Below are 25,975 nucleotides of genomic sequence, written 5' to 3'. Positions count from 1 at the left end.
TTCAAATTGTGTACCTACAAGAAAGAATAGTTCTCTTTCTAAATGTAAACATTCTAAATGTAAACATTCACCTGATCATTCACAAAGTCAGGTCTTCAAACAATACAAGGTCTCTATACTTTAGTTGTGCTCAAAAAAAAAGGACCCTTAAATATCACTAAAATATTTAAATATCCAGGAAATTATTGGTTAAAAATAAATTGCACTCAAAATAAAAGCAATCAAACTGAGTAGACAACAAAACTGAAAAAGCTCAGTTCATTTTGTTTTAACAGTTTTTCATATTTTTAAAAAATAGTCAGCTAGGTCGTGATGGGGCGACTAAAACCTCATTGGAAGGGGGGCGTTCCCAGCTCGTCCTTCATGCCCTACCGAGGTCACGAGTTGCCCCCCACAAGCGGCTCTCCGGCACGGCCATGGCTCCAGAACACAGAAACCAATCTCATAATTATCTGACTCTCAGCAGAAATACTTCCAGGGTTAATAAGTAAAATACCAGAAATCCAAAATCGCGCGGCAGCCGTGTGGCATTGTTTAATTCTTGTGACCAGCTGTAGAAAACAAATTATTTCACAATGCCTTTTCAGCATGTCTGATTTGGGGGTGTAAACGCTAAATAATAATGGTGCATCTTTTGTCGAAACAATGAATCTAGTCAAAGTAGATAGAGTGTTAACTAGAATTCATCTGCCTCACAGGCATTGGGAGGGTTGGGAGGGGGGGTTTATTGGGGTTCTCCTTGGTGAAAAATAAGTATTGGTAAGGGGAAATGTGTTTGATATTTGCATGACCGAGACTTAAACCTGAAAGCTTTGTAACTTTTCCCACAGTGATTCAATAAATAAATAAATTTAAAAAATAGTCAGCTAATTTTAATTGTGAGAATCTTTTTTCTAGTTTTATGTTTCTGATATTTTCTGAATATATAAAGGCATATGAATAACTAAAGTTGGTTTATAAACAAGGCTTATCAAAGATAATATAATTTAATCCAAAACTTATTTTAACCCAATTAAGTAGTCAGGGGTCTTGGGTATACCGGTGACGTAGGAAACTGGTACAGCTATATAACTAAAGCACAGCTGCAACACTGAAAACCTGTGATCTAAGCTACAATCACCAAATTTTGAAACGTGACTTTCAAAGTGGCAGGGATGGACTTTCAAAGTGGGGACGGAGGTTAGTGAGCCAGAGGGAGGATGGGAACAGATGTGGAAGGAAGTTGACTGGTAGTGAGATTGGTGTTGGAATATTTGTATGCCTAAGCCTCATCTATTAATAACTTTATAAATCATGGCCTTTAATAAAATAAAATAAATTATAAAAACTCACTTTACCTGTTCAGTATTTTGATTAACTTGTAATGTGCTTGGGGCACAAGTAGATATTTTCAGAGTTGGAGAATGGAGTTCCTGTTGAAATAAATGGAAATTGAGAAATTGTAATTGAGCAGTTATTTTTTTTGAATTTTATAACTTTTATTGGCTTTCTTTATTACAGAAGTAATACATTTATATTAGAAAAAGATTTAAACCAGTTAAGCCCAAGGAAAAAACACTCATAATGTCATCATCTTTTTTTCTAATTTTTTAAAATTACGTACTGCCGTATAAGTACCGCGCGCTAACCGATTGCGCCACTGGAGCTCCAAAACAAGACCGCGGACGGTGTGGCAGCGGTGGGATTCGAACCCACGCCATCGAAATGACTGGAGCCTAAATCCAGCGCCTTAGACCACTCGGCCACGCTACGATAGCACAGCGGGTAGGGCGTTCGCCTTACAAGCGGCCAACATGGCCGACCCGAGTTCGATTCCTCCGCCCCTCTCGGAGAGCCCGGCAAGCTACCGAGAGTATTCGATATGCCAGACACAGTAACAACAAAGTCTCCAATGGAGACGTTACTGGGCCCGCTCGAGCAAATCGACGATCAACGGGAGGGCCTTTACCTTTACCTTTAAAATTAATTGATTTTTTTTTATTAGTGAAACACCACGAGGTACAGTTATAGACTTACACATTTTTGTGCTTGGGTTTCAGTTATACAATGATAAAGTACCCATTCCTCCACCAGCGCCCATTCTCCACCACCACAGGTCCCAGCATCCCTCCCACCCCTCATTCCCCCCATCCCACTATGCCTCTGTGGCAGGGCATTCCCTTTTTGAGCAGTTATTTGAATGACTTAAGTTCTAGAAAAATTAATCTATTTTTATAATAATACATTAAAACTTACTAAAATATTTATCTTATACTAACTTATATACATATTTGTAATTGACCTGGTTAAGTTTTCTCTTTCTTCCTGAAATAACATCAGAGATTTAAAGATTCCCAAAATTTGTCCATTTCTTCTATATTCTCCAATTGACATAAGTTTATTCATTGCTTTTTTTCATGATTTCTGTGGTACCTTTTGGAATGGTTTCTGTTTTACATCTGATCCTACTAATAATGGTTTTCTCTCCCTTTTCTTCATGAATCTGGCTAAGGGTCCATCAATGCTGTTTATTGTTTCAAATAACAAAACTTTTGTTTCATTAGTCATTTGTGTTGCATTTTAATAGTTTTAATATTTATTATCTTTTTTATTTCATCATTTAATTTTGGTCCTATTTGTTTTTGCTTTTCTGCATCTGGAAGATATGAAGTTAAATTGCTTGTTTTAAGCCCTTTTTTGTTTCCTGATGTAAGCCTTATTGCTTCAAACTTCCTATATTGATGTAAAAAAGTTTTTCTATCTTCTGCTGTGGGGTATGCTGTTTAGTTTCTAAAATCTTAACGTTTTCCCTAACTTTCATTTTTATGGGTGATTTCTATCCTTATATCATTGTGATCTGAAAAGGTGTCTGATTTAACTTCAATCTTTATTAATTTATTGAAACTTGTTTTATGTCATAGCCTGTGGTCTTTCCTGAGGAATGTTTCCATATGAACTGGAGCAAAGTGTATATTTAATTTTTGTAGGGAAAATCTTGTGACTATATATTCAAGTCGGCTCTTCCTGTTCCTCATATTAAGCTGCTATTTTCTTAATGATTTTCCAATGATGTAAGTGGAATGTAAAAGTTCCTATTTCTATTCTGTTATATTAATATCTAATTTCAGGCTTTTTAGTAGTGGATCCGTTGCATTTTCCTGCATCTTCATGTGTTAATGAGTGCTAAGTTTTCTTTATGTATTGATTCCTTAATCATCAATCTAGTAGTGTCTCTACGTCCCGTTTTCAAGTTAAAATCTACTTTTTCTGACCTAAATATTTCCAAAATACACTTTTGGGGATGTTTTATAAATTTCAACCAAGTATCCTGAGAGCAAAATAATATTCAGTTTTGTTTTCCTAACCCATGTAGCGACACTGATTTAGATTGGTGCGTTCAGGCCATTGAGAGTAAAGTTCTTAAAAATTAGTTATAGCGTCATTTTTCTATATGAATATTGTGTATTTTGAATTTTTTCTTTGTTTCTTTAGACTTCTATTTTCCCCCATGTACTCTGATAACTGGGCTAGAGCAATAGCACAGAGAATAGGGCATTTGCCTTGCACACGGCTGACCTGGGTTTGATTCCTCCGCCCCTCTCAGAAAGCCCATCAAGCTACCGAGAGTATCTCATCCACATGACAAAGCCTGGCAAGATACCCGTGATGTATTCAATATGCCCAAAACAGTAACAACAAGTCTCACAATTTGTTTTGAGACATTACTGGTACCCGTTCGAGCAAATCGATGAACAATAGGAGGACAGTGCAATGCTACTCGGATATCTGACAGTTATTTTGTGATCAGGTGCCATTGACCTTTCTTGTTTATATTTTTTAAGGATTTTCATCTTTATAATTCTATGCAGTTTACATATGCAGTTTAAGCTCCTGTCTTGTTTAAATATAAAACTGATTAGTCTGAAGTTCATTCTGGTAATTTATTACACTCATTTACTCCCACATTTTATATATTTAAACATCTTACTACCTCCAAGTGGGGTTACTCTGTATTTTATAAAAGACTATTTAGTATTTATTTCACAGATTTTTTAGTGACTGAATATTTTTCCTGTTTAGCTGAAAAGCTTTGTATCACTCCTTCAAATATGATTGTTAACCTAGCTGTTTAGAGTATTCCTTTATGGTGGTCATTTGCATTGGACATATTGAGTACATTAAACCATTTCCTTCTGGTCTGTAGTGCTTACATTTGATAAATGTATCTTATGGATAATAATACTTTTCTATTGATGTTTTAAAGGCTCTATCATTCCTATTTAATTGCAATGTGTCTTGGTGTTAATCTATTTGATTTGAATTGGGACTTTGAATTTTTGCATATGAGTATATATACATATATGTACATATATGTATATATATATCATTCATCAGACTGGAGAGGTTCTCATCTATTATCTTTTCAACTAATAATTATTCTCCTCCCCTCTCTTGAAACCTGTATGATAAGAATATGGTTTCTCTTGATTCTTTCTTATAAATTTTTATTTTTTTTTCATTTTGGATTTTCACTTTTCAGTTCTTTTTAACTCTTTGTTCTTGGGTCACACCCAGAAGTGCTCAGGGCTTCCTTCTGGCTCTGCTCATGGATAACAACAGGTGGGACTTAGATAAGCATATGCATTGCTGAGAATCAAACCTTAATTGACTAAATGCAACTAAGACCCTTGTCCAAAGTTCTGTTGCACACATCTCCCATCCCGTCCAGTTCTTCAAGCCATCATTTTCTTAGTGATACCTTCTCTGTCTAGCTGCCTTCTCCCCTTTGCTCATGAAGCAGGCTTCCAGCTATGGAGCAATCTTCCTGTCCCGTGTACCTACTATCCTTAGGTGTCAGCCTCATGTTATGTTGTTTAATACTCCACAAATGAGTGCAGTCCTTCTATGTCTGTCCCTCTCTTTCTGACTCATTTAACTTAGCATGATACTCTCCATGTCTATCCATTTATAAGCAAAGTTCATGACTTCATCTCTCCTAACAGCTGCAGAGTATTCCATTGTGTAGATGTACCAAAGTTTAACCAGTCATCTGTTCTAGGGCACTTGGTTTGTTTCTGGATTTTGGCTATTGTGAACAGTGCTGCAATGAATATATTATACTGTGCTTTTTTGCATCCTCGGGATATATTCCCAGAAGTGGAATAAAGGACCAAACATGATAACCTCTCAATGTCTGTATTTGCAAACCATAATGCCCAAAAGTAGAGAGAGAGAGAGACTATGGGGAATATTGTCTGCGCAGGGAGAGGGTGAGAAGGGGGGTATACTGGGGATATTGGTGGTGGGGAATGTGCACTGGTGAAGGGATGGGTGTTTGATCATTGTGTGATTATAACCCAAACATGAAAACTTGTAACTATCTCCTGGTCATTCAATAAAATTTAAAAAAAGTTCTGTTGCTCTGACCTTCAATTCATTCTGGTGGTTGCCTCTAACTTATTCTCAAACTCACTGAATTGACTCCAAACTTCTGATATTTTTCTATTGAACCTCTATAATATGATTTTTAGTTAAATTACCATTTTAGTTCAGTTTTATCATTGCTTTCTCACATATTTATGTAATTTTTTATGTTCTCTTCAAGATTTCCTCAATATACTGCACATCTTTATGTTCTTGCACATAAGTTGTCAGAGAGTTTAGAAAGTTCTGATGTGTTTGGGGTCTTTCCATGCTTTTTTTCTTTATAAATGCAGGCAAATTCTTTACCTTTTAAAATTTTACATGGTGCTATGTGAGGACCTGAAGTGAAAGTCTGTGTTTACGCAGGCCTCAGTTGTAATCTGAGGTTTAAGATCCCTATTTCCAGATGGAGACTGTAAGATCCCTATTTCCAGATGGAGACTGTAACTGAGTTTCTGTTGATCCAGAGAGCTGCTGGGCATTTGTGGTGATGAGTGACCTGCACCTGATACAGTACTAAGTAACCTAGCAGAACTGGCTGCAACCCAATATCTCTGGTACATGATATTGACTGTCATGTCAAAGTCCAGTAAGACAAGCAAGGTGAAGAAACTGGGAGTTCAGAGTCACAAGTGATCCATTACAATGGCAGCACCAAATAGATCTATGTAAATACCAGAGTATTTGCGTTCTCCAAAGGCTGGCAATACAAAGAACAAATGGACCTGGGAAGTGTTCTGTAGTCCAAAGGTGTGATTTCTGGAGATAATCAGGATAATCCTGAGATTCCAGGACCTCAATCCTGAGTGGTCCTGGAATTTTGAACATATGTGAAAATAATGGGGATCCCCAATCCATGTTACTAGTAGAGCCTGGTTGACACCTCCCCTCAACACCCAACTTGTCTGCCTGAAAATAATCACATGGGCCTACAAGTGGCTTTGCAACCTGTGTGTGGGTGCAGGGAAGTTATTCTGACTTAAAGGAGGCCAGTTCGACATAATATGCACCCTGAAAATGAGTGGCAGCATAGCAGGCAATCTGGATTTCACACTGCTTATGCTTTGTTGGGCAATGGGGGAATTATGGTTTATTTTGACTCTAAAATGCACGTTCTGACTCTGTGTACATCTGGGCTGCCTGCTATCAGTCAGGTGTTCTCTAAAGGAAGCAGGGATTATCAAATGTCACTTATCTACATGATGTTCAACTCGACTCCCACTTTAGGACTGTTGGCTCTTACTCAGTAATTTGCCCACAATATTTTTTTTTATATTTTTAAAGATAGATCAAAGACCCCGAGTCCCTTCAAATTGAATCCTGGCGGTGTTTCAGGCCCCTTGAATACTTTAACCTGTATATATATTTTCTCCTATTTTAGAACTTTCAGAATAGAATTGTAGGGTTAAATGACAGTGTTTTTTGTTTTGTTTTGTTTTGTTTTGCTTAAATTCCTTAATTTTCCAGGGCAAATTTTTGTACACCTTAGGATCTTAGGATCTCTCACAAACTTTTGGTCTCTGCTTCACCCTGATAAGCCTTGCCTATGCTCATTAGCTTTGTATTTTAGGCCTCTATTTAGACTACATAGCAGTGTTCCTCACCTGGGGAGGATAGCTCAGCTTTCTGTATTTTTAGGGGGAGGTAAATTTAATCCAATTGTGGGTATGGCTTATCCAATTGTGGGTATGGCTTTTTTAGTGAATACAAGAGATTGTAACACAGATTTTCCTTATTTGGCTATCTTCTCCCTGTTCACAAAATATTTTTTTTTCTTTAGAGTAATAGGACTGTTAATAATTAGAATTTGAACTTACCAACACACTTACTAAACAGTATAGCTATAATGTATCAGTCTTCTAAAAGGACTATATATTAATTAAAACTGAAAATGTTCTGCATATTGTGTTTATTCTTTTTGTTCAATTGGAAAGTCTTTAATCTGTTTGCTCCCTATTATACCACAGTAATGTTATAATGCAGGATATATATATACATATATGAAACAACAATAATGTTGTAATGCAGGATATATATGTATATATATGACGCAGCATTGTGTTTCAAAGCAATCTTTGAATATATTTCCAAATTATCTTTATGTTGTTGATAATTATTTCTCAAATGCACATTATTAAAGATTGTAGACAAAAGTGTAGAATATTTTTAAGTTTAGGAAAATGGCTACAAATATAATCAAGCAAGAGGGTTTGGGTACATATCTAGTAGGAATAGGCACAAAAAGATAAGGCAAATAAATGTTTTTTGCAGTTACCATACATGACCATATTATAAATTTTAAAAAATTATATTTAGATGAAATAAACTATCCATTCTTAAACAATTATCCCCTAATATAAATAGCTTACTTAAAAGTAATCATTGCTACAGGTGTAATGTATATCACACATATGCATAAACAATGCAAATTATTGCTTTTAGTATTATATAACATAAGCAAAAACTCTAATATATTAGTTATATATTATTCATACCTTTTCATTTTAAATTAATTTATAGTGTTCTGTAATGCTTAAAATTTAACTGTTGATAAGATTTTTTAAATTGCTTCCATGTTTTACTAAGCTACAATAACATCCTTCTGCTATGTATTTCTCTAGAATGACACAAAGCAGAATTACCCTGGCAGAAACTATGTACACTCTTCATCTTAACAGATTCCACCAAACTGATTTCTTAAATGACTGTGTTGATCAACTAACAGTATTTAAAGTACTCCTATCTGGAGAATGTTCTACAAACATTTTAAACTGGAACTAGTAATAACAAAATAATTTTCACAAGATTGTTTTGTGTATGCTTCCTAGAATTAGATAGTTTCTTTCTAAATGGTAGTTTATTTTTCTTCCTTAACAAATTCTAATTCAATATCAGTAAATTAAGCAAAATGAAACTTACTAACCAAGTTCAGAAGCTTTTTTTGGCTTTTTGGGTCACAACCAGCGATGCTCAGGGGTTACTCCTGGCTCTGCTCTCAGGAATTACTCCTGGCAGTGCCTAGGGAACCACATGAGACACTGGGGATTGAACCCAGGTCGGCCACGTGCAAGGCAAACACCCTACCCACTGTGCTATCTCTCCGCCCCCCAAGTTCACCAGCTTTTAAGAAAAAAATATTGCACTGAAACAATTCATAAATTTACAAGAACTAACCCAAGTAGAAACACACACACACATGCACACGTGCACACATACACGCACACGTACACATACCATCATCATGATCACCACCAGCACTACCACTACCATCTTTAGAGCATATATTTATAGAAGTGGGTATAGGCAGAGTTACATATTCAGCAAGTCAGACAGTGAATATTGATTTAGCATTTGTAGAGAATTTCCTTGCTAGAAGCCCAGAACTGGTGGCCAATAAAAATCTCATTACCACATGCACAGAAATACTAATTAAGCTCAGAACCCTATGCTTGCACTTGCATAGCAACTGAGCACTTTTGGGGTTCTTTCTCACTGTGAATTCCTAATAACAGGGCTGTCAAGATCTCCTGAGTGTATGTGGGCAGTACCAACAACTTTAGGTCTGCTGAGCAAGTGTCATTTAGTGTTTGTCTAGACCTCTATATTATTATTTTTCTTATTCCTCTTTTCAGACTTTTGAATTTAATTATGCTTTAGGTCACGTGCTTATAATAGTGGTAATGTTTACTGGCTTTATTGGGAGTGGTGCACACCTAGTGGCATTCAGGAACTATTTCTTTCTCTGTGATCTATGGAAATAAACTTTATTTTTCATTTTCAGAAGTGAAAAACTAACATTTTAAAATTAACCATAGACAAGACTTTTGTTGTTTAGTCAATCTCTAATCATGAATGTTTAATCTTCTAAATGAAAATTATCAAATGCATTAGTATTGTAGGAGCAATAGCACAGCGGTAGGGCATTTGCCTTGAGTGCAGCCAGCCCGGCTGAGCTGCGTTCGATTCCTTTGCCCCTCTCGGAGAGCCCAGCAAGCTACCAAGAGTATCTCGCCCGCTAGGCAAAGCCTGGCAAGCTAACCGTGATATATTCAATATACCAAACACAGTAACAACAAGTCTCAAAATGGAGACGTTATTGGGCACGCTCAAGCAAATCGATGGACAAAGGGAGGACAGTGACAGTGGCCTTTTAAATAACCCAATAGGAATTTGTCTTTAGCGATAGCACAGTGGTAGGGCGTTCGCCTTACAAGCGGCCAACATGGCCGACCCGAGTTCGATTCCTCTGCCCCTCTCGGAGAGCCCGGCAAGCTACGGAGAGTATTCGATATGCCAGACACAGTAACAACAAAGTCTCCAATGGAGACGTTACTGGGCCCGCTCGAGAAAATCGACGATCAACGGGAGGGCCTTTACCTTTACCTTTACCTTTATGCTCCAAATAACAACATTATATCACATCTAGGTTTTTTATAACACTTGAAATAAGTTATGTTGTGTGTCAACCAAACCTATTTCTTAAAAGAAACAAATTTTGCCTTCTATTATATATTTGAGATTTCCCTCTTTGAAAATAGAAGATTAGGATAAGAAAAGAAAAATAGATCAAGGGTAGTCATTGCTAATGATTTGCTAAAACCAACTTAATATAGCTTGTTTAAACTGAATATGCTTTACTAAGATTAACTAAGGGTGACAGACAATATTGTGAAATTTCTAAACAAGAAATTTCTAATTTCTCTTTCTAAACACTGAGCATTCATTGTTGTCCTAACTTGGATATACTATTTTTAGCTATTTGAGCCTAATATAGATAAGTTATTTGAGCTATTGTTTTTGTAAAACAAATAAGACACATAATAAAATTATCTTCATTTATACATAGTGCAATACACATAATGCTTTTCATCATAATGTCTTATTTCTAGTGAATAGATAATAAATGTGAAACAATATATTAACCAATCTATTTATACGAAGTGTTCTTTTTTGCTAGACTTGTTGTATATGTAAAAAATATTACTAATTTTGTTTTATATTTGTTTTAGTAGTATTAAAGGAGACACAAAAGACATATATAACACACTACTCTCAGCAAAAATTCAGATTTTAAGTTGAGATATTATTTCAAGTAGTAATAACATCATCTATCATAAGAGCTATAAAGAACATATTACATATAAAGCACAGATTTTGGGATATAGACTCAGACTTGGGGAATTAGAGATACACTAATAGGTTATATTTGAAAATTTGTAAAAATGACATTGTAGTATATTATAATTTGGTGAATATGGGTGATATTTCAGATATAAGAGCAATAAAATAGCAAAGGCATATTAAAACTGGGGCCTGGATTTAAAAAACAACATTCTACATTTTTCAGAATCATTGGGCACTAGAAGGTAAGTTTCAGAAAGTAAGGTCCCTTGGAAGCAGGAAATGGAGTTAATTATAAGTCAGGTTATAACATTTGTAGATATTTAGTGTTACTGAAGGACTTGGGGACAGAATATTAATAAGTGCTTTTAAACAGTTTTTTCATTTTAGTTTTGTTGGAGAGACTGGGGCACCCTCAACAGTACTTAATGTTTACTCCTGGCTCTGTGCTAAAGGTCACTATTGGCAGTGCTCTGTGGACCATTTGACCAAATGGGATTAAATAAGGGTCATCAGCATGCAAGAAAAATGCCTTACCCATGAAGTACCTTTATTTGGGGGGGGGGGGTGTCACACCCGGGGATGTACATGGGTTATTTCTTGCTCCGCACTCAAGAATTACTCCTGGCGGTTCTCAGGGGACCATATGGGATGCTGGGAATTGAACCTGGGTTGGCTGTGTGCAAGGCAAATGCCTACCCGCTGTGCTATTGTTCCAGCCCACCCATGGACTATCTTTGCAGTCCATTTTAAATACCTTTCTAGAGAGAATATTATAAATAATTAGACTTGTAATTATTTTAAGTAATTCAATACTGAAACATCAAAGCTGAAGTCTGTGTTAGAAAATATGTAAATTATGCAGGATAATAAAAATCTTTGGTAGGAAACTTCTAAATGTATTTTCTGTGTATATGAGAACTGGACAGTTAGTAGCATTTACAACAAATTTCTAGAGGCATAATGGTATCCTAACACAAGTAAAAGGTAACTGAGTAAAATTTAATAAATTAAAGCACTACACCGAGGCAGATTTTCAGCAGCAGCAGAAGTAGAAGAATATGTCTTTATGCAAGATAATTAGCTTCAAGCTAATTTGACTAAAGGAAAAATCATAAGTAGATCCCTGGACAAATAATGTGATAACAGATTAGAATAACTTATACTTTAACAATATTTGCCATAAATTTCGAATATTTATTATAGATAATGATAAGTATTTGTATATGAGGGAAAAGATATAAATCAAATGTAAAAAAGTCAAGTCCAGACACTTTATAGGAGCTACTAATTGGAATAGAAAAACTAATTGATTCTTTTAATAACTTTATAATATTTAATGTGTTCTTCAATTTTTAAAATAGGTACTTTGTGTCCTACTTTCCATTTTCAGTTCAAACAGAAAACACAGATGAGTGAAATTTATGAACAGTTCTAGTTATGATACCTTTGTTAAAGCTGCTTTTTTTCAGCAACATTCAATTTCACTTTCCAGTCATAATTGTGAAGTGGAAAGAAGGAAGAACAAGAAAGGAGAGAACTTCCTCTACCCCTCAAAACACTAATTTTTATTTGCTTAGGGCTGGAGTGATAGCACAGCGGGTAGGGCATTTGCCTTGCACGCAGCCAACATGGCCGACCCGAGTTCGATTCCTCCGCCCCTCTCGGAGAGCCCGGCAAGCTACTGAGAGTATTTGATATGCCAGACACAGTAACAACAAAGTCTCCAATGGAGACGTTACTGGGCCCGCTAGAGCAAATCGATGATCAACGGGAGGGCCTTTACTTACTTATATTTTGTTTTATTTACTTGTTTGGGGGATTCTGGAAGTGGTCAGGGGGTCCAAGGACCACCCCCCATGGTACCTGGCCAATAAGGTCTGCAGTTCAGTACTAGGAACAAAGGAACAATAGTGCTCAGGATATGCTACCCTGTAGTTCCAGGAACTACTAAGATCAACAATGTGATGCTTGGAAGCCTTTGGGGCCACATACCATGGTTCTCTGGGGTCTGCCTCATGTTCAAAAATATTTTTGGTCATTCATAATGGAAGCACTGTCATTGTCCTCCTGTTGTTCATCAATTTGCTTGAGCGGGCCCAGTAATGTCTCCATTGTGACAATTGTTACTGTGTTTTTGGCATATTGAAAATGTCACGGGTAGCTTGCCAGGCTTTGCCGTGCGGGTGAGATACTCCTCGGTAGCTTGTCGGGCTCCCCGAGAGGGACAGAAGAATCGAACTCGGGTCAGCCATGTTGGCTGTGTGCAAGGCCCTACCCACTGTTCCATTCCAGCTCAATGGAAGCACATATATTAAAAACAACAAATAGACCTGGAAAGACAATGGGTAGTGCACTTAGTTGAATGCAAACAACCCAAGTTTGATCCTCAGAAGGCCATACAGTCTCCCAAGCAGTTCCAGGAATAATCCTTCAGTACAGAGCCAGAGCCAGGAGTAAGCCCTGAGAATAGTACCAGTAGTGGCCTCCAAACAAACAGGGTGCTTAAAAGAAGCAAAGTGATATGCATGATACCCTATCAGAAAAAGTACTATAAATCACATTGCATAAAAGGAAATATCAAATAGGAAAGAGTACCTGCCATAGAAGCAGGATGGTGGAGCTGGAGGGAAATTTGGGACACTGGTGGAGGGAAGTGGATACTGGTGAAGGGATTGCTGTTGGAATATTGTACACTTGTAACTCAATCATGATAACCTTGTAACTTTGAAATTCAGGGTGATTCAATAAATTATGATATGCAGACAGAAATTAGAAATCACAAATTTTATAATATAGATGGATATCTTAAAAATGTGTATTGAAGGGGCTAGGAGGACTGGTTAATAGTTGGAACTAACTACAGGTGTGTGTGGGGCTGAGTGTAGGTAAGATAGAGAAGAGACCAGTATTACAGTAATAGCCGGAAAGGATCACGCTGGACAAAATCTGAGGGCTAAAATTAGTTAAAGGGATATTCTTGATAACTTTTCAGGATCAGTATTGTAAAGCACAATGGCCAAAAGGATAGAAAGAGAGAGAGACAGAGAAAGAGAGAGACGAAAAGAAAAGTGCCTGCCATAGAGGTAGGCAGGGATGGGAGATCGGGGGTGATGGGAGGGACTTGGGGACACTGGTGCTGGGAAATGTACATTGGTGGAGGAATGGGTGTTGGAATACTCTATGACTAAATTCCAATCATGAATAGCTTTGTAAGGGTCGATCTCACAGGATTCAATAAGAAAGTTAAAAAAATATTTGTTGACTGGAAATGTCAGTATAATATACAACTAGGTTATTAAATATAAATCGCATTTCTCTGATACTCCAATTGTATGATTTTAATCATGTAATGTATCTTTTTTCTGACCCTATTACCACGTTTTTAAAAGATGTAATGATATTGTAACTTTACTTATTGAGGAATTTTCAAAATTAATTTAGTAGGAGGGAGGTATGGTGCTGCCAGCAGGTCAATCTGTACCTGTGAGGCGAGTGCATCAGTAGCCTGATGGCAACGTCAGACATCCAGATACCCCAAAATTGCTGCTGTGCCTTTGGCCAGACCCCAAAAACTTGGGGTAAAGTTTACCAAGAAAGTAAACAGCAAAAAGTTAGGTATGTGGGAAACACACCCACAAACCACCTCCGGCTCAGCTATATAATTAGAGGCATAGCCTCTCTGGTTACTGATTGAACTGCTTAATGGCCATAATCCCAGAGACTCAGAAACAAATCTCGAAACCCAGCGGCTTTTGGCAGAAATGCGTCCGGTCCCTGCAGTAGGTTACCAGTGCTGGGCCAACCCAGGTGGGAATAGGTTTCGTGACTTGGCCTGTTCCTCCCAGAGGCCCAGTGGCTGCCATTCTTCAGAGGCCACTGGACAGTCACATTTGGGCCCCCAGTGACGAGACACGTAGGGCCTCATGGGATGGGGGTGGAGCCAGTCCTGTCCTCCCCACCCCAACAAGACCCCAAGTCATTGCCCACGAACGGCCTCTCTGTCTCCTCATCAAGCTGCTCAACGGCCATGATCCCAGAGACTCAGGATCAAATCTCAGAATCCAGCAGGTTTTGGCAGAAATCCCTCCAGATTTAAGTGTTAAAATTTCGGAATTTCAAAATCGTGCAGCCACTACTCCAGCCACACGACATCATATGTTATTCATAACCAGCAATAGAACACAAATTGTCTACTATTGCCTTTTAAGCAGATCTGAGTGTTGGGGTAAAATCTCAAATAATAATGGTGGGTCTGGTGTCAAAATATTGAATGTGATCAAAGTAGAGAGAGAAGAGTAATGTGGAAATCATCTGCACCACAGGTAGGGGAGGGTGTGGGATGGGGTTATACTGGGGTTTTTGGTGGTGGAGAATGGGCACTGGTGAAGGTACGGGTGTTTCATTGTATGACTGAGACTTAAACCCAAAAGCTGTAACTGCTCTCACGGTGATTCAATAAATAAAATTATAGAAGATGAAAAAAATAGTAAGGTGGAGTTCATGCACAATTCAGTCAGCCTATCAGTGGCTGAATAAGTGGCAGTACTCCTACATTAAAAAAATTAATTCAGTAGGCTACTGATTGTTCTAGGGAGTCTATGAAACCTACACCATGGGCCCCAAAAGATTAATTTTCAGTAAGGGGCATTATTTTTTTCTTTTCTTCTTCTAAACTCTGGGAAATATTATACAGATAACAGGATAAGTAAATCTTTCATTCCACTATTTTATTAAACAATTATAAAATTAATTGTCCTAGAAAAAAATCATTCCATGTGGAGCGATAGTACAGGGGTTACTTGCACACAGCCACCTATGTTCAAATCCCAGCACTCAGTATGGTTCAGTCCCAGCCAGTTAGGAATGATTCCTGAGCACAGAGCCGGGAGCAAGCCTTGAGCAATTCTTAGTGTGCTTCCCCCCTCACACAATAAATCAAAAAGAAATCGTCACTCTAAATTTATTTTTGGTCCGACTGCTTCAACCCTTTTGGAAAACAGTATGGATGATACTCAAAAAATTAGAAATTGAGCTCCCATGTGACCCAACAACACCACTCCTGGGAATATACCCTGGAGAAGCAAAAAATATAGTCAATGTGACATCTACACTTGTTCGTTCATTGCAGCACCTCATTATACCTAGAATCTGTAAAAATCCTGAGTTCCCGAGAACAGATGACTGGTTAAAGAAACTTTGGTACATCTACACAATGGAGTACTATGTAGCTGTTAGAAAGGATGAAGTCATGGAATTTACATACAAGTGGTATTCCATGGAAAGTATCATGCTAAGTGAAATGAGTCAGAAAGAGAGGGACAGACATAGAAAGATTGCATTCATCTGGGGAACGTAAAGTAAAAAAATAGGAGACTAACACCTAAGAATAGCTGAGATAAAAACCAGGAGGTTTACTCCATGGCTTGGAAGCCAGCCACAAACTCAAGGGGTAAAGGCAGCTCAGATAGAAAAGGGAGCACCAAATAAAGGGTGTTGGGAAGATCAGCCCGGGATGGGAGATGCATGCCGAAAGTAGACTATAGACTGAACATGATTGCCACTCAATGCCTCTTTTGCAAACCACGGCACCCAAAAGGAGAGAACAAAAGGGAATGCCCTGCCACTGAGGCAGGGTGGGATGGGGGGGATGGGGGAGGTAGGAGGAATACTTGGATCATTGGTGGTGGAGAATGGGCACTGGTGGAGTGATGGGTACTTGATCATTGTATAACTGAAACTCAAGCACAAAAATTTGTAAGTCTACAACTGTACCTCATGGTGTTTCACTAATAAAAATTAAAAAAAAATTTTTGGAGAAGTTGTGGTATCCTACTTTTTGTTATACACCAATATATGGGTGTAAACTGTCAATATTTTGATCACATGTTATTTGAGTAAACATTAATTTTTATTGTGATCTTACATATGCTATTTTTCTATATAAATGAGTATCTTGAATATATAGATCTTCAGTGTACCTGTAAAACATTCTAAAATGGTGCAAATGCTTCATATATGTATATATTATGTAACATCTATACAGCAATATAGCAGACACATTTGCTTCATGTTATGGTCATGGATATGCGGTTCTAAAGGGAACATTAAGAGGCAAACAAAGCAAGTTATAATGATCAGTTTTAAATAGCAAAAAGAAAAGCCACAAATTAAAAAGTTGCACATCAAACACTGAAGTTCAATTTATAGACCCTAAGAGCATGAAAACTTTCAAATTATTCATTCAAAGGATATTTACTCTAGTAAACATTGTAACTGCATTCTTGATACAATTCTATTTTTCAGTCTTCTAATAATATGGTATCAGTTTTAGAAAGTTGTTTTAAATCTTTCTGCCATTAGTCCTTTTTAGCTAAGAGAGCCCAAGTAAGCCTTTTAAGTAATGTGTTTATCTTACCACTACAGGGTCAAAAATTCATGCACTGTAGTTTATTCACTTAGTTTATCTCACTTTATAAGCACACTTAGGGGTGCTTTAACTACATTTTATAAATAAAAAGTACCAATGCAAGAATTATTGTATAATGAATCTTTGCCAGAAATTGTTCTGAAACCCTTCACATGCAGTCTCATTCAATACTCACAACTTTAAAGTTTTATTGTCTCTACTTTGCAAAATAGAACATTGAACATATGAATCATTTGAGCATATGAATTCAAATGATTCACTCTAGGTGTAAAGTATTTACATTTACTATGTGCTACATAATATGCTGTATGTTTTTCAATATATGTTACTACATTTTCTAATAACCGTCTTAAGAATTAGGTGTTGCTATTAGCTCATTTTACAGGTGAAGGAAAAACTATATATTGGCATCAAATCTCTGACTTGGAAATTAAAAATCCAAGAAGTTTAAAATCTAAGCTTATACTCTTAGCCATCACACTAGACTATTTTGTAGTTCTGTACTGTCAAAGTCTACCTCATAACTACACATTTATTATGCACAGCTCTCCCTGAGATACTCAACAAAGATCTTTTCCATGGATATTTTCTCTATACAGTGCTTTCTCGGATTAATCTTTAATTCTCTGAAATATGAACTTATTCTGCTAATACTGCTCAGTTTTCATTTTCCTATTGAAAAAGTCCACTGACAAAAAAATTCAGGCTCTTGATGTAATAGATGCAGGAGGGGTGGGGAAACCACTAAGGAAGGGAATCACATAATAGAAAAGATTACATACAAAAAACAAAACTCTAGCCTCAAAATACTTGTAAGCTTCTTGAAATCAACATGGAATTCTTTCAGATTGTATAAATCAAGTTCTATTTTTTAAACTAAAAACTAATATATCAAATAACTCTAGATGATGAAAAACCATGGATCATGTACATGCTCCTGTCTACACTGATGAATACAAGAAATCAATGAAAATAAAAGCACTTAATAGCTTAGGTCAAGTCTTTTGCCCTTTGGAGAAGCACAATTTTCCTTTAGCATATATCTCTCTCCGTCTTTCTCTCCCTTCACATTTCTCTAAGTAAATTTCTTTACATAAAAATTTTTACTTCAAAAAAGAATAGACCAAACAATTTTTAGAGACTTTAAAAAAATTACTTGGTATCTATTCTGATAAAAATTTTAAGTCAAATTACTTTTAAATAAGAGTAGCACGGAATTTGCTTTTCTGAGAAAAGTCAATAACATGGCTAAATACTTTCCTTGTGTTTTTGTATTCTGAATTCTGTACAGGAAATATATGAAGTTTCTTTCTTAGATGAAACAAGCACTTCCTTATTTTAAGATGAGTTATTTGATAACATTATCGACTTAAGGAAACCGTAGAATTTAGTACTAGCATGAGACTTTCATCCCTTAGTCCTTTCCCTCCAACCCAGATCCACAGTGGAATACTACAGAGTTGTAAGGAATGGTGAAATAATTTAATTAGCTACAACATAGATGTAACTGGAAGACATCATTTTAAATGAAGTAAGAAGAAGGATAAAAACAGTATGATATAAATTATATTCAGTATTTAGAATAACTTGATGAGTGAATGCAATGTTTTAAAGGTGGCAAGCCAAATAAACCTTGACCCTAGAGCATAGGAGGAAAAGGAAAGAATAAGTGAAGGGGAGGGGAGAAGAGAGATGAGAAGCAATGGGAGATTAAGGTACAAAGGTGATGTTAATGAATGATAGAGCCAAATATCCAAACCACAGAATCAACAACACTGTAATCAATAGATCCAAACTTTAACAACTGAACTTAAAAATGTGCCTGTCAAGAGAGCAGGCTTGAAGAGGTGTATATGGGGGAAGTGGGGGGCAAAACCTGGGAACATTGTTGGAGTGAAATGGACACTGATGATGGGATCGATGCTGCAATATTTTATGGCCAAGACTCAACTATGAATAAATTTGTAAACTGTGGTGCTTTAATAAATTTTTTAAAAGATAAGCTACACAAGAGTAATTCTTTTTATTTTGTTGAAGGAAACTAGGGAGTGGAGAGAAAATAATTTTTGTAGTGCATACTATTTAAAAACGTATATATAAAGATATACATTGGATCCCAGTCAAAAGGGGCCATTATTAACATAGCTCTTGGTATGAAGAAAATGTCTAGATATACTTTTTAAAGGAGTTTGGAAAGCATGACAATCTTCCAATTTGTTAAACAGTGAAACATTAAGATAAGAAATTTGGATTACAAAAGTTAAAATTAACTTTTCTTCATCTTCTCTTTCCCTTGCCTTAAACCTCTCTACCCTGCCCGTTTGCCATATACAGACAGATACACACACACAAACAGAAGCACACACACACACACACAGACATCTTGTGAGTAAATTTAACTGAAAAAAGCCCAACTATTTAATGAAGTCCCCTTAAAGAAGAGGTCATCTATCCACATGAACTTTTTCACCCAGAAATTAATTGCAATGACAATTTCTATAGCTCTATTTAACTGAAAGAAAATAAAAGAAGAAGAAAGCTGAAAACACAGGCCTCTATTCTATGAACTCATTCCTTTTTCAGTAACTGACTTCCTTGAATAATCATTCACTTTAGTGACTACACCCTTGAAAAACAATTGATCAAAGCAACACACCTTTCCCCACAGAACAGGAACATTCTGATATATATTAAGACATCCTGGCACAGCAAGTAGTACTGTCTATACTTTTTGCAAGCAATGACAAACTGAAAATCACATAAACAATGATAAATTCTTCAGGATGAAGAATTATTGAGTACAGAGGCCATTTATAATTTTGTTGCAAGTATCATATTTAAAAGTATAGGAATATTTATAAAACTAGTATTAAGATGTCCTTTTGTGCCAAAACTTGTTTTATTAAATAAATATTGTTTGTGAAGAACAACATAATAATTGAAATATATACCATTGAGACATCAATACAAATTTACATCTATCCTCAGTATTAATTGTCCTTGTATATGCAAATAACATTTATCCATGTAATCAGTGTTTTTATCATAAAGGCACTTAGTATGTATTTAATGAGTGAGTGATATTAAAAATAAAATATATGACACATTTCTTCTAATACAATATATCTCCTCTGTATACATAAAAATATTTTAATTTCATTGAAAGATAAATTTAGGGCATGGAAAATCACATTTCAAAATAATAATTCACATCCATATTGATCAGTGAGGCAGTATTTGAATTCGAGTTAATATATATTTTTGTAGGCTAATATATCTTTTTAAAAAGTTTTAAGTCTTTTGTTTTATGTAGTTTCTTGAAATTCATTTATTCATAATAATGCAAAATGGGTTTAAGTTTTCTGGGGGAGCACACCCAGTAATGCCATAGGTTTCTCCTGGGTCTGCACTCAGGAATTACTCTTCACAGTGCTCAGGGACCATATATGATGCTTGGGATGGAACCCAGATCTGCCACTTGCAAGGCAGTGCCCTATCCACTGTACTATGTCTCAACCCAAATGCAGTATGTTTTAAGTACATATGTGATCTTGAATCCACCTATTTGATCATATCTGTTCAAATGAAAAGCACAGTAATATATAGAAAACTTCACCATCACTGGTTTCTACTTTTATTTTTCTGAGATACACTATATCTTTCAGAAAAATAACAGAATTAGAACATGTGTGTTTCTTTATGTATTGAAGACAAGAAACAAAGCAGTACTAGTAATGGATATATTTTAAATATGTTTTTCTATTAAAATCACTTTCATGTAAGAGTCACACAAGAAAAAAACAAAGCCAGAAAAAGACACTACAAAAATACTATGTAATTCATTAGACTTAAAATGTCCTCTATATAAACTAAAATCAAATTTTGAAAGGAAAGCAGTATGGTATCAATTTTGGTTTCCAAAGGAAACATACTTTACAACTGGAAATTTTACAAATATATATTTGTATGGAAATTCAAAACCTGTATTTAAAATCTTTTGAATTATTTAAATGCCATCTGAACAGCAGAATGTTAAAACAATTTAGGTAAAAAATTTAATTGAGCTAATGATTGAGAACAGTTAATTATAAAATACGCTTTCCTAGTTGCCATGGTCACAAATACTGTTATTAAATGATTTGTCAGTCACCAACTCAAAATATTTCTGATACATGATATATTAATTAGAGATTTCATTGAAACATAAAATCATAAAATACTTTGCTTCACAAGTACTGCTTTAGTGTTCTTAGCACGGTATATAATAAAGTTATAGCTATATATTACACATTGTGATACCATAAAAGTGATCGTATCAAATTCATATCAAATCTAGGTCCTACTTCAGGTAAGGTTCCTGAAATAATTTCATTCTGCCAATTAACAGGAAGGAAGAAAAATAGAATTTATTCTAAATCATATTCTTTGTGTCAAGAATCTAAAATTTTTCTTTCCAGATTATCTTTTTGTGACTTTGTGAATGCCTTTGTCATATAAATCAATATAAAATTTTATAGTCAAGTTTCTTCCTAGTTCCAATCTAGGAATTAAGCTTTTTCTTTTTTTCTACATATATAGAATCTCACTTTCTCACTTTACCAGTCTTTTTGTTTTAAAAAATTATAAATATTCACTCTTTGCAGCACTTTCAATTTCAATCTTTTATCCCAGTTTCTATGGCCATAGTTTATACCCTGAGAGTCTTCATTAACTTTTCTTTGAGGAACTACGGTTTAGGATGGAGATAGTCTTGAAAAGATTACACTAGCAAATATCAGACAGGAAGAAAAGTCATGAAAAAGTTTACCAGCTGAGTCCTGGGATTATTAAAAAAGAGCATGCAATAAAATATGATCCTAAAATTGTTCTGTGCTGGAGCGATAGCACAGCGGGTAGGGCGTCTGCCTTGCACGCAGCCAACATGGCCGACCCGAGTTCAATTCCTCCGCCCCTCTCGGAGAGCCCGGCAAGCTACCGAGAGTATTGGATATGCCAGACACAGTAACAACAAAGTCTCCAATGGAGACGTTACTGGGCCCGCTCGAGCAAAATTGTTCTGTAACAATATTTATAATTTATCAGATTTTAGATTTCAGATTCATATATATTTATGGAAGCTTTTGATTAGAGGGATTTTATAGTTTAATATCTTTAAATGGTTGAAATGTAGAATTTTAATATTTATATGATAATTGTAATTTTTAACTTAGTATTGTTCTAGATTATAAAAGATATGGTATCCATTTATTGCTAACACTTCAATATTGAATATTGAAATACATCTTTTGTGTTAATATCATTAAAACATACAGCCTCGTATTTTAAAAAGCCTTTATTTTATATTTTTTCCTTTTGACCAATAGAAGGGAAGTTTTTATCTGCTAGGACACTAGTGGACAAAAAAACTTTGAATTGCCCCCATATATTTTCCTGCTTATACTAAGCTAGGAGTTAAAATCTGTTGAGTAATTAATATATTAAAAATTCCTTTAAATGGTTTTATTATATTATGAAGTTTAGAAATACTGATTTATTGCTTAGTATGAATATATATGTATGTATATATATATATGTATATATATATATATATATATTTGCTTTTGGGGTCACAACCAGCGATGCACAGAGGTTACTCCTGGCTCTGCACTCAGGAATCACCCCTGGCAGTGCTCAGGGGACCATATGGGATGCTGGGAATCGAGCCCGGGTTGGCGGTGTGCAAGACAAACGCCCTACCCGCTGTGCTATTGCTCCAGCCCCAAGTATGAATATTTTTTGTAAAAGTAATTTGTATTATTTCAGATTGGCATAGTTATGCAACTAAGCTAATAACACAATACTGGTTGTTCTTTTGAGTTATTTATCATACAAATTTATATTGAAATAATTTCAGTTTGGAAAGAAGATTCAGAGAACTTAATCACTTGTAAATTTAATATAAAAAATCAAAGGGTGAAAATAGATTTGGTGCTTTTCCAAGTTTGTATATCTTGCAATGTTCCATTTGCAAGATCAAGATCAATTAGCACCGAAAATGATGCTAAAATAGTGCCTTTAAAAACAAATTGAAATAAGTAAGCAGTGGATGGATCTCAATATAATTATGCTAAATGATATGATAGCAAAAACAATTTGCAGATGGTTTCTCTCAGAGGTAGAATATCTAAAGTGAACAAATTGGCATGGAACAACAAAACTAAATCCAGGAATCAATGAAAACTATGATGGTTACCAGAGGGAAAGGAGAGGTAGATGTGGAAAGAATGGTAGTAGAAGACAGTATTGCAACTTAAGCTTTTAAAAAATATTTTAAAATAAGTTTTTATTTAATTACAGAAGTGTAATTTACAAAGTTACTGATAGTTGGGTTTTAGATATAGAATATTTCAACACTAATCCCACCAGAAATGTCAAATTCCCTCCACCGATGTTCCCTCATACTCCACTCCCTCATACTCCCTCACCCCCCACCTGCCTCATTGACAGACACATTACAAAGTTGGTGGTTGCAGCTTAGATCTGTGTTTAGTGCTGGAACTTCGATGAAAAGAATAGTGAGTGTCATACCCATAGAGACATATGAAGATAAGTCTCTGAAGCTCTTTAATAAGAACAACACCGAAAACAGATCTAAATTACAACCACATAACTTTGAAATCTGCCTGTCAAGGTTCTAAGTGTGGGCTAGACAGGAGGGAGCATAGGAACACTGGTGGAGCAAAGTTGATACTGTTGGTGGGTTTGCTATCAAACTATTGTATGGCTAAAACCCAGCTATCAGTAACTTAGTACGTCACAGTTCTTCAATTAAACTTTTTAAAAAATAAAATAAAAAGTAAAACCTTAAAAATGTTTAACTGAAAAATACCCATCCTTATTAAAATATTTTAAAGCAATGATAAAACAATAAAAATGTAAAAAGCAAAAGTCTTTCATCTTGAAAGGTATCAGAGTTTTTGAAAGATGGAACACACATGAAAATCTAGACATTTGTGCCTGTCCTCAGCAGAATAAAACCTGCTGGACACAAATAATTGCCAGGACTTGTTCCTGCTTCACCATACGTGACACAAACACAAAACAAAGTTAAACAAAAACATCCTGTTTACTTCAGATAAGAAGTGAATAGGTGAAAGCCTATCTCATAAAAAGAATTTGTTCAAGTTGCAATTTACTTCAAATAGGGACAAAATAATACCTCAAAATGATACATTCCAATCAAATCTAACAAAGAAACAAACTGTCTCATGCCCCTGTTTCATTATGAAAACAATCAGCAGAGACAGTAGCTGAAAGAACAGAGAACAGACAGAATTTATACTACGCGCCATTATATATATATATATACTCTACCACTGTATAAAACACAAGCAGGATATTTTGTAAGTCTGTAACTGTATCCCACAGTGATTCACTAATAAAATTTTTTTAAAAAAGAGTTAGTAGAACAGAGGTATAGAAAAAGAAAGAGTTTTGCTCAAGATTTCGTTTTTCCATTAGCTTGGCATAACTGTACCTGGGAATGGTCACTCCAAACCAAATTTTGATAGGAGCCAGCAGTTCTGAGAGGAGAGAGAACTTCCCGGGAACTGATCGGTTCCAAGGCCTGAACTACTTTGTTCATGGGCCCACTGTAGGTTCTCACTCGCTCATATACCACATTTTTTTCTGGAGGTTGCTGGACTAGGTTTGACTGATGGTAGCAATGGTAATGCTGCGGCTGACATTGCAGTAACTCCGAGGGTTGTTGGGTCCCACAGCTGCTGTTGCTTGTCTCACTCCAGTGTCTTGAGCTCATCATCTTTTCCGTTGTCAGCAAAAGCACCTCCAATATGTTCTCTCTAAGGAATAGAGAGAGAGACAGATCATGAAAGTAAGGGGTAGGAAGACAGGCAGGTAGACACACGTAGCAGCCATTTATCAACCACTTCGTCCTACAATGGTGCCAGGGCTAGATGAAAGTTACCTGAGCAGCAGCAAAAGCAGGTCTGGCAGCTGCGAAAGAGGCAGCAAAGTATTTGAGTACAAATGCAAAGTGGAACCACCCTGTGAGATTGCTCCAGGAAATGGTACTGACACGCCCCTGAGGGGCGGATTAATCAAGCAGGTTTATCTGCCAGGAGAGGCCCTGGTTGGCACAGGATTGTCTTGAAAGTAAGGGAGACTGAAAAGAGCAGAAATGCTGAATTTTGGGACAGAAGCCAGAGTTTCTAAGTCCACAGGCTTGGAAATTCACTGTAAATGGCAAAGACATACCCACGCTAATACTTGCTAGGAAAAAATTATAAACGTCCGTGAACATGGTTTTCCTAAAGAAACAACGATTTTCCCTGACGTTTGCTTCCTTTACCAAATCTACCTGACAACTTTAGTTACAGGAGACTGCTACGTGATCCTCAGTTGTCTTTCTTGCTCGAGGCTTAGTAAGACTTTCTAACATGCACTGATGTTTATTTGTTTGAAAAATTAAAGTTTACACGTGGCGCGTTGGTGAAGGAAAATCTAACTAGCCCACAAATGTTACTTTGTGCTTTAGATTCATAATTATTGTTTTGTGTATTCACAAAGAAACTTACCCTGACTTTATTTGTGCCCTGGACAGAACTGTATTTGATTGTGTCTTAATATCTAGATGTTAAAGGTGCTACGCAAAGGTCCTGAGATTTTCCCTATCGGAATCAGTGAGATTTGCTTGGCACTTTTATTTATTATTATTTGAAATTCTAAACACAGAACCTATAGACTTTGGCTTTCAAGAGACTTCACTACCACTGAAGTTCAGAATAAGAGTGTCCTCAGAAAAAGGGCTTCCTAGTTTGTATATGCACCATACAACCTAGATCATCATCAATTTGGAGAGAAGAGTGTCGTCCAGCTGGCTAGTAAGTTCTGTTTAGTTAACAAAAGGTGTTTTACTGATCTCTCTAAGCCAAGTACCAGTTTGAGGAATTTTATGTATAATATCTATCATCGGCAAAATTTTCTGAGAGTTTAAAGGCATAAACATAGAGAGTTGGGAAT

General features: G+C 36.0%; 1 protein-coding gene and 1 non-coding gene across 2 annotated transcripts in view; both read right to left on the bottom strand.

Annotated features, from left to right (window-relative positions):
* The window catches only part of POF1B (POF1B actin binding protein), a 135,306-nt gene extending 110,337 nt beyond the window's left edge, over positions 1 to 24,969 (bottom strand). Inside the window, exons 1-3 of the mRNA XM_056124182.1 lie at positions 24,921 to 24,969; positions 24,471 to 24,795; positions 1,338 to 1,412 (exon numbers count right to left, since the gene is read on the bottom strand). Of these exons, the coding sequence (XP_055980157.1) occupies positions 1,338 to 1,412; positions 24,471 to 24,755 (360 nt within the window). The 5' untranslated portion in view covers positions 24,756 to 24,795; positions 24,921 to 24,969. The remainder of the gene's footprint in view (positions 1 to 1,337; positions 1,413 to 24,470; positions 24,796 to 24,920) is intronic.
* TRNAL-UAG (transfer RNA leucine (anticodon UAG)) lies at positions 1,671 to 1,752 on the bottom strand. The gene has a single exon. It is a non-coding gene; the product is annotated as a tRNA-Leu (tRNA).
* Positions 24,970 to 25,975: the final 1,006 nt, after the last annotated feature.

The sequence above is a fragment of the Sorex fumeus genome, unplaced genomic scaffold, assembly GCF_029834395.1.
Source record: "Sorex fumeus unplaced genomic scaffold, SorFum_2.1 ptg000050l, whole genome shotgun sequence".
NCBI classification, from domain to species: Eukaryota; Metazoa; Chordata; class Mammalia; order Eulipotyphla; family Soricidae; genus Sorex; species Sorex fumeus.
This window is presented reverse-complemented; position numbering and strand designations above follow the sequence as displayed.